Here is a 9,586-nt window from a genome sequence, read left to right as displayed (position 1 = left end):
TTGGGTTTTTAAACTTGTGGTCACAGAATCGCAAATTGCAATACCTACCAAAATGGTTCTCAATAGCTGAGAGTTTGGTAGGTGAGATGGAGTCCTAGACTGTTCTCCTGTGGATCCCTTCTCTCTCTGTTTTCAGCTTTAAAGGACAACTGTTTCTCCCCCTTGCTCATGGCAATTAGGGCAGATAGAAGTGAAATCAGCTTTTGCTTGATATTTTGCAAAGTGGGGGAAGAGGAGAAAGTCTGTTTGTATTCCTCTGACATATCTACTCAGAAATCAGTCCATTGTGTTCAGTGGGGCTTACTCCCAGGGAAGTGTGTATAGGATTACAGCTCAAGTCATAAGGGAGGAGGTTCACACGTTGTCTCACAAATGACCACGTCTTCACTTTTACGGATCTTGCTGGATCTTGTATGAAAATGCTTGCATTAAACGCATATGGCTTCCTTCCATTGAGCAATTCTTCCCCCTTCCCACTCATTTCCCTTCACAAAGGAACCATCTTCCAAAATGTGGCTAAAGACACAGGTGTGTTTTGGGGTTTCTCCTACTCTTGGGAGCAGCAGCCTGTGGGCCTTTGCACAAAGAGTTAAAGCTTCATCTAATATAACTATGCCATCTGATCCTATCTTTCCCCCAACAAAAAAGGAAGAAGTTGTAAAGCAGGGTTGGTTGAAGAGAGAAGAAAGTTTTCTCTGACAGTCCTATCCATATCTACTCAGAAGTTATGAGTATCCACTGTATTCCTGAAAGTACGTATAGGGTGATAGCCCAGGCAGAGAGAATGAAGAGGAGGCGACAGCTCCTTTCCTGCTCCCTCTTTTCTATTTGGTTTTAGCTGCCTCTCCCTCCCTCTCCACCACATTGCAACCAAGGGAGGATAGCTCTCATCAGTGAGAAGATTCTATCATCCAATCCATGTGTATTCAGAAGTATCATTCTGTTCTATGGGGCTTAATCTCAGGAACGTGTGTAGTTTTGCAGCCCAAGTCATGTAGCAGTGGGACATGAGTGAGAGTAAAGCAAGGAAGGAGGATGGAAATCAGTCTGATCCTGGAACCTTTACACCATAATTCCTACATGGGGATTTAGCTGAACTGCAGAGCTGGAGTTTCTAAGAACAGTTAGGCTACAGCCACCACAAGATCAAGAGACAGGTTGACTGAGGCTCCAATCCTATAGCACTTCTCCGAGAACAAGCCCCATTGAACACAATAGTGCTTACTTCTGAGTATACGTGCATATAAGTAGATATACAGTAGATCTAGTTGCACAGTGGAGTTCGTTTCTTGCCTAGTCTAAACCTTTTACTATTGGCAGTGGGAGGACTGGGGAAGATAGTACTTGCAGAAGAAGGGGGACTATTTAAAAAAAGCACAAAACATTGAGGCACTTTCCTAGGGAGTTTGAAAGTGCAAGATAATTGCCACTTAATATGGAGAGGAGTAACATGTAAAATACTGATTCAGAACCTAAGAAGAAAAAGTAACAAACTCCTGTAGAACTGGTATTTTCTCTTTTATTTTTTTCACGTTTCATAAAACAAGAATAATTACTGTATTTTTACAACAAAATTTGAGCAGGTTTTTTTTCTGTAGACTTCATACAGTGATAGTTAAATGCCAGCACCAAAATGTCATAATGCTGTTATTCTGTAGTGCATGTTTGTTTTTCAGACTCTGCTTAGTTACTTAGTGTGTTACATTTTGTGGTTAACATTCTGTTTCTGTCAGTGCATTTTTGTTTTTTTTGCTTCCTTCCCTTTTGCTTTCCTATAGTACAGAGTAATTTTACAAAGCCAAAGTTGGAACACGAAAGATGGACAAAGACTGACATGTGACTTATATTTTATAATATTAATTTTTATTGTGTATTTCCTGTGCTGTGTGGAATGAGTAACCTGATTTGAACTAATGAGGCACCACAGCCATAGTTTTGAATTTTGTCCTACATTGAATATTGTATTTGAATAATTGTAAATCTTTATACAAGCAATGGCAGTTCTAACCCAGTCAGAAGTTTAATTAGGAGTTCAGGTTGTGGTGCATACCATGAATATAACGATGACTTTTCACAAAAATTTGCATTTTACAGTATATCTGAAATTTCCAGGAGTAACTTTAAAAATAAATAAAAATCTGTTTCACTCAAAAGATATCCTATGATTCTGATGTCATGTGTTATAATGGCTCCCACTAAGGTCCCTGCCACAGTCAAGTTTTTATGTTGAAAAGATTTCACAAGTCTCATCGTTACAAGCATTTTGGATAGAGATTTCACCATATTAATGTACGAACTGAGTCTGTTCACAATACCAGGATAGCAGTGTTTTAATGATTACGTGGATTATGATGTTTAATACCATGGCTGGAAACCCCATTCTAAATAATCGGGGTTACATTCTAAGGGCCCAGCCCTATCCAATTTTCCAGCACCAGTGTAGCCATAATGCAGTCCCGAGTAGAAGAACAAATGGCCCCTTATTTTGAGGAGGACTCTGAGAGTGCTTACCCATGACAGGATGCAGCATATGTCTCATTGGCACAGCTGCATCACTGTTGGAAAGTTGGATAGGCTTGAGCCATAAGTTATCTTTCTGCTTGAATAAGTAGGCTTGTATACATAAAACAGATAGCATTCTTGCACACACAAATCTGAATAGAGTCCTGACTTGGCTTTGTGCCAAGTGCAACATGTTGCACTAGGCATCACACACAAAATTGTCAGTGTCTCATGGTTATGCAGTTATCTTCCTCATATGCTTGTGTAACTGCTTGCAAAATAGCGCCATGTGCCATCTTATTTCTATGTGTGTTCTGGATACAACCCTCACTTGGTAGCACAGCGTTATAGCATTAGGTCACATTACTAGTGCAATATTGTTCCCCCTATCCCTCACAAGTATAATACAAACCTTTTGAAGCAAGATTGGCTTGGTCATGTCGTGAGAATGGATGATGGCCGGATCCCAAAGGATCTCCTCTATGGAGAACTCGTGCAAGGAAAGCGCCCTACAGGTAGACCACAGCTGCGATACAAGGACATCTGCAAGAGGGATCTGAAGGCCTTAGGGATGGACCTCAACAAGTGGGAAACCCTGGCCTCTGAGCGGCCCGCTTGGAGGCAGGCTGTGCAGCATGGCCTTTCCCAGTTTGAAGAGACACTTTGCCAACAGTCTGAGGCTAAGAGGCAAAGAAGGAAGGCCCATAGCCAGGGAGACAGACCAGGGACAGACTGCACTTGCTCCCGGTGTGGAAGGGATTGTCACTCCCGGATTGGCCTTTTCAGCCACACTAGACGCTGTGCCAGAACCACCTTTCAGAGCGCGATACCATAGTCTTTCGAGACTGAAGGTTGCCAATACATATGAAGCAAGATGGTCAGTAAGTTATTTTAATTAATTGCACTATACTTTAATCCTGGCATTGTCCTGGTAGTTTCCATGAAACTGCAGCTTGATGAGGACCTTTGTTAATGAAGCTCTTGAAAGAGCAATCCCAAGTGGCATTCAGCCTCTAGAACTCTGAAATGTTTGTCTGAGCAAGACAGAGTTGCTGGGCTTTTCTAAACCAGTGTATGGGAGGCCTTGCCATGTGACTTTGCATTACCTTATCAGATTGCTGGTTTGGTCCTGTTACCATCAGCTACTGTAAGGAGAGAACTGAAGACCACATCTGCAAATGAGCATTGAAGGGTCAGTATCCCTTCCTCTTAATTCAGCTCCCACTGTGTATAACTTCTTTCACAGAAGAAAAGGAATAAAGTACACATATCTCCAGTGACATATTATGGAGCACTGTGGCTGCTGCCAGTTTTGGTGTGTGCTCTCAGCTCAGAGTTGTGGTCACAGCCTCTCACCCTCATTCTTGAGCTGGAAATGGCACAAGTGAGTGGCGAGTACACAGGTACATTCTCTACTCTTTCTTGGTTGAGGCAGAGTCACTTGCCCTTAGCAAACTACATAAAAGAGTGGGTTAGAAGACCTGGGAAACATTTGAACTAGCCTGCCTAGACTACAGCCAATACAGTTAAGTGTTTTTTCTTTTGCCCTGAAGTGTGTTAACACCAGCTTTTGATTAAAAATGATATTGCAATAATAAGATTTATAAAGTAAAATCTGATTCCCTTGGCTATGCAAATAGTACACTTATACTAGGTAAAGCAGTTTCAAACAAACTAAATGGTCTACAATAAATTAAAACATCCTTTGAAGTGGACACTGATGCATTCTTCACCAGACTTGGGTTTGCATTAACATTGGTAAGAAACAGAATCCTTACTATCATTTATGCAATTTTGTGTTAATTCAATCACCTTGCCACTGGGGGAATGTGTGCACATCCACACACTTTCTATGGCAACAATTCAAAACAAGCGTGGCAGAATTTCATCCTGGCACTCATAAACAGACTAGTGGTGGCATGAGTCGAGTTCTTTAGACACAAAGAAAGGAAGCATATTTCAATTTTGTGGCAAAAAAAATTGAATAGAGCTGAACCAGTTGCTATGAGCAAGCATATTCTTCAGAAAAATGCATACATTTATTCTCCAACTTGAAGATATGATGCAGCTGTAGTACATGGGAATGAACTTGCACAGACAGGAATTTTCTACCTGCAAGGAAGCAAATTTGGAGGATGGAAAAACAAGTTCTGTCCAGTATGTTTAGCCAGGTTGGGGTCCTTCTTCCAATAGAAGGGTTCCGTTGTAAATACAAATGTGTTCATTTAAAGTCCACTTGAATGTTAACTGCTATAATACAGATGCTTCCTCCATGGTTTCAATCCATCTTTAAAAAAAAAAGTAGAACCAAATGTCTTATTATATGTTTCCATTCAAGTTCACATAAAAAAGTTAAGATTCAGATGCTGTAGAACTACATTGGCACTGCAGGCCTGTTTAAAAACATTCTGCTGATTTTTAGGTTTATGAGAGCATTATTCTTTTAAATAACTGTGCAGTACTGAGGGAATCAGATACCTTTGCCATTTTATGAACAATGAGGAAAAAAATGAAAGATAGTGGATGTAGAAGCCGGTGTTACCTCTCAAGTTCTATCACATTTCAGCCTTTTCTCTGCATGTTCTAAGGCTTTAAATGTTCAACAAAATTTTTAAACAATCTGATGTGCCATACAAGTTAACTTGAAAAATGTTCAACTAGTAAATTTGGTGGATCACTCAATGCAGGCCCACTTATATGCACCACTAAACTTCACAGGATGTTCTAGGTGAACATGCATAGAATTGGGCTCCACATGTGGCTGGTTTTAGTCCAGGGATTGGTCAGGAAGCAAACTGCACATATTCATATCTTATATTTCCATAAGTGTTCAGGCACAATTATAAGACCAAAAGGGTAACATGCATTGACTCTGAATAAGATGATGTGCTTGTGCTGAGCAACTCCCAAATCACTACACCAGAAATTCATTTACCTCCACAAAGCTGCCCTGCCCTACCTGCATCTGAATGACCCAGATCACCCCAGACCTCCTTGTCAAGGCAAAGTAAATTCAATCTTGCGTGTTAATACATATTGGGTGCATTAAAACTGGCACTAGTTAGGGTTGAGGCAAGAGTGGTTATGTCTTAGTTTGGAAGCATTCAAAAAGGTTCTGAAAGGAAGTGAGCACACATTAGAGGAGTGAGAAGCACTGCAGACACATATTTTTCACTGGTTAGTATGTTATTGTGGGCAGGTCAACACCCAGTACCTCTGTGCTGAATTGTTATCCTCTGCTCGGAAGCTATAAAACAGAGTTTGCTTGTGGTAAAGATGGAAAACTGCATCCGTATTTCTGTCTTCCTTTTCTGGGACAATTGAGAACCCCAGCAAAGGCAAACTCTCTGTGGCGACTCTGTCCTGAAATCAGTGCAGAATGGGAAATGGGCTTTAGAGGGGAGCACTAGTCACAAGGATGTGAGTTCTCTGGAACAGAGACTTTTCTGTTATATGAATGTACAGTAGGGATTCAGTGCTTGACCAATACTTCTCTAACTGCCAGTGGAATGCAAAGTAGGGTTCCAAATTGAACAGTCTTGGAAATTTCCCATCTGATGACATCAATGGCATGTTTTAATGTTTACAAAATGCTTTGCAGTTGTACAAGAGCTAAATATTGATGCAAGCTAGTGAGTGAAATTACTGGAGCACCAGGCAAACTGTCCAGTCCTGAGTATCATGTGAGGTGAGACTTGACAATTCTCTCTCACACGGCAGATCTTACCTCATTTGCTGTGTAGGTGTAGAGCACTTTGCCTTTGATAACAAACCACAGCTTCTTCCAGTGCCTTTTCCCCCTCTTGCATCTGCTGAGATAGCCACTGATAGCGGAGCCCTCTCCTGAGGCTGCTACCTATAGATGGAAGAGAACCCATTTGTATGTTTGAGACATACAAAATTATGCACGGGAAGGATAGAGTGGCTAGAGAGATGTTCTTTTGCCTCTCACACAACACCAGAACCAGGGGACATCCACCGAAATCACCGCAGACACTCATCCATAAGTTGACCCCACAGATAAGTCGAGGGCAGGTTTTGAGCCAAAAAATCATGGAATTTTCTATGACCATCGGATAAGTCGGGGGTTAAACTTAGGGAGGCGTCTAACTATAGTTTTGTCTGATTTTACCTGAGGCCAGATCCTGAAAAATAACCTACCAGTAATTGTTACCTAAGAACTATACAGTCTCTAATTTATTAAAAACACAGTATATGTACATAGTATATATAGTATGTATACCTAGCATAGCAAAAACTGTTTTTAATACAGTCTCTATTAAAAAGTATGATCTATCTCATAGATCAGGTGTCTCCAAACTTTTTGGCAGAAGGACCACATCATTACAGATATTCTTCTTTGATAAAAACACATGGAAGTGAAAGCAACTGGAAAGCAGCACCTGATGTAGACCCTCTTCACAAGGAGGGGCAGCAGCACCTCCTGGTGTCTTGTGTGGTGTTGTAGGATTCCTGGCAGTCTCACCTGTCCGGTCCCCCCATTGCGCAAGGAGCTGGAGAAACCTTGGGAGAGGCAGGGCGGTGGGGGGACAGCCTACTGGCCTGGCACTCCCCTGTGCCCACTCGGAGCCGCTGCACACACTCACTTAAATCCTGCCTCCTGCAAAGGCAGGGAGCGGAATGGGGGCGTCCTAGCTGCTGCCGTGGCCACCGCCCTTGTCACCAAACTGATGGAGGGCAGGAAGCGTGCGGGGAGTGACCTGCGCTGCCCACTCCTGAGCGCATGACTGCATCTGTGGCATGCACAGAGGGAGGCACGCTACCCCCGCACCAGGGAGCATCTGGCGGGGAGCAGGCAGCACAGGATGCTCCCTGCACGCTCCCTGCCCTCCATCAGTTTGGTGACAAGGGCGGCGGTGGCGGGGGCGGCAGCAGCCAGGACGCCCCCGTTCCACTCCTTGCCTTCGCAGGAGGCAGAACTTAAGTGAATGCATACAGCGGCTCTGAGTGGGCGCGGGGAAGCGCCGGGCCAGCAGGCTGTCCCCCCACCCCCCTGCCCTCTCCAGGGCTTCCTTGAGCAGTGGAGGGACCGGCTGGGCGGAAGCAAGGCTGCCAGGAATCCCACAACCCCAAAGACCCCAGGAAGTGCCGCTACTCCTCCTCCTGCAGAGTCCCTCCCTGACCCAGGCAGGGTGCAGATGGCGCCTTTGCCCCCTCAGTCTGCCTGCATGACTGCGCAGATAAGACGAGGGGGGGGGCAATTCTCCCACCATTTCCGGGTGCAAATTTATCACCTTATAGGTGAGTATCTACAGTAAGTGTTGGGAGAGTGTCATGAATATGTACAGTTTAGGCCTAGGAGCATGTAAAGCCTGAACCAAAGTAACCCAGTAACAGAGAAGTGGCTTGCAGTCCTAGCTGCAAGGAATTTACAACTCAATGGAAGGTGATAATGTAGCACCTAAACAGACAGAGAGGTGCCCATGAATCTTCAGTGGGGAGGGAAAGAACTAAGAGGGATAGCATCCAGCCCCACTTCGGGAAGTTTCTGGCCCCAAGGGTCTCTGATTGGACAGTTTAAATGAGTACAGAGTCACCTGAGTCCTGTTAGCAAGTGAAGGATAAGAACAAAGCCTAAAGGGGTGTGTTGTCTTTTGGCATGGGTGCAACACCCTGCAGGCGGAGAGCCCGCCAGGGCCATATGGCCTCATAGGTAACTTGGAGGAAAGAGCTACAAAAGAAAGCTTACCCAGGTGAGAGTTAGGGAATAATAGAGATAGCCAGTTAGCTTTGTTATTTTAATGCTGATATGTTTCTGAGAAGTTTTATGCCTCTAGCATTTGCTGCCTTTTGTAACTTTATGTAACCCTATGTACTTTATGTAACCCTATGTAACCCTTAATAAAGTAAAAATCCTTTTACTAAGTTGTTTCATTGTCTGTTGGGGACAAAGGTTCAGAATCCTGCCTAGCCGTTCAGCAAGCTACCAAATCCTCATTGAGGACTAGTAACTTGAGGACTGAGGCTCAGAGAGTGCTCAGTGCCTGCAAGGGATAGAATTAAGCCTAGAGGGTCTCAGAGTCCCTGGACTGAGACGCTGGCACATACAGGGTGGTGGCAGTACTACCAAACAGGGGTCCTTGAGGGCTCTAGGGTTCAAGAACCAAGAACTCTGAGCACCCCAAAACCCTGGAAGTGTACGAAGTCTACGACAGAGGGTTAGGACAGACAAAAGAAAATATTTCTTTACTCAGCATGTAGGTAATCTGTGGAACTCTTTGCCACAGGATGTGGTGATGGCATTGGGCCTAGATGCATTTAAAACAGGATTGGACAAATTTCTGGAGGAAAAATCCATTATGGGTTACGAGCCATGATGTGTATGTACAACCTCCTGATTTTCAAAATGGGCTACGTCAGAATGCCAGATGCAAGGGAGGGCACCAGGATGCAGGTCTCTTGTTGTCTTGTGTGTTCCCTGAGGCATTTGGTGGGCCACTGAGATACAGGAAGCTGGACTAGATGGACCTATGGCCTGATCCAGCGGGGCTCTTCTTATGTAACCCAGCACCTTAGGAAAATGAATGCCTTGTAACAGACACTTTCTCCAAATTAATCATGATACAGTATTTTCTGAACAAGCATGAATGCTAACAGATGGCAAAAAAATAATTAAAACAGATGGATTTGCAACTCAGTGGATGCTTTATATAATCTACAGTGTATAATCCTTAACCTTCAGTAATGCAACTCACATGCACTTCTTAATTATTTCTACCTGGACCACAGCATGATTTCAAGTACAAAGATGCTGCATCAGATAATTACTTAATGCACACTTATTTGGAAGCAGGTCCCATTGGAGAAAGTAGGTCTTTCTAAATAAGCATGTCAAGGGTTGAGCCAGAGCTTACAATAAACTCAGGGTGGAGGTCACTTGGCAAAACAAAAATATTCATTTTTAACTGACAAGATCATAAATATTCATAATTTGAAGCTGAGCATTTTGCAGGGCTCAGGTAGCTGGAGGGAATAAAATAGGGGTACTGTACAAGATCAGCCTTATGAGTACCAAGGGTAATCCTGATGACAGAGTGGATGGCATCTCTTGGATCCTAGCATC

General features: G+C 43.5%; 1 protein-coding gene across 2 annotated transcripts in view; it reads right to left on the bottom strand.

Annotated features, from left to right (window-relative positions):
• Positions 1-4,519: 4,519 nt before the first annotated feature.
• FGD5 (FYVE, RhoGEF and PH domain containing 5) overlaps positions 4,520-9,586 on the bottom strand; it is a 152,445-nt gene continuing 147,378 nt past the window's right edge. For both annotated transcript variants that reach the window (XM_066616284.1, XM_066616283.1), the window contains exons 19-21: positions 6,230-6,358; positions 5,717-5,865; positions 4,520-4,789 (exon numbers count right to left, since the gene is read on the bottom strand). In XM_066616284.1, the coding sequence (XP_066472381.1) occupies positions 4,753-4,789; positions 5,717-5,865; positions 6,230-6,358 (315 nt within the window). In that variant the 3' untranslated portion in view covers positions 4,520-4,752. The remainder of the gene's footprint in view (positions 4,790-5,716; positions 5,866-6,229; positions 6,359-9,586) is intronic.

The sequence above is a fragment of the Tiliqua scincoides genome, chromosome 2, assembly GCF_035046505.1.
Source record: "Tiliqua scincoides isolate rTilSci1 chromosome 2, rTilSci1.hap2, whole genome shotgun sequence".
Lineage (NCBI taxonomy): Eukaryota > Metazoa > Chordata > Lepidosauria > Squamata > Scincidae > Tiliqua > Tiliqua scincoides.
The sequence above is the reverse complement of the archived record's forward strand: the minus strand, read 5'-3'. Positions and strand labels throughout refer to the sequence as shown.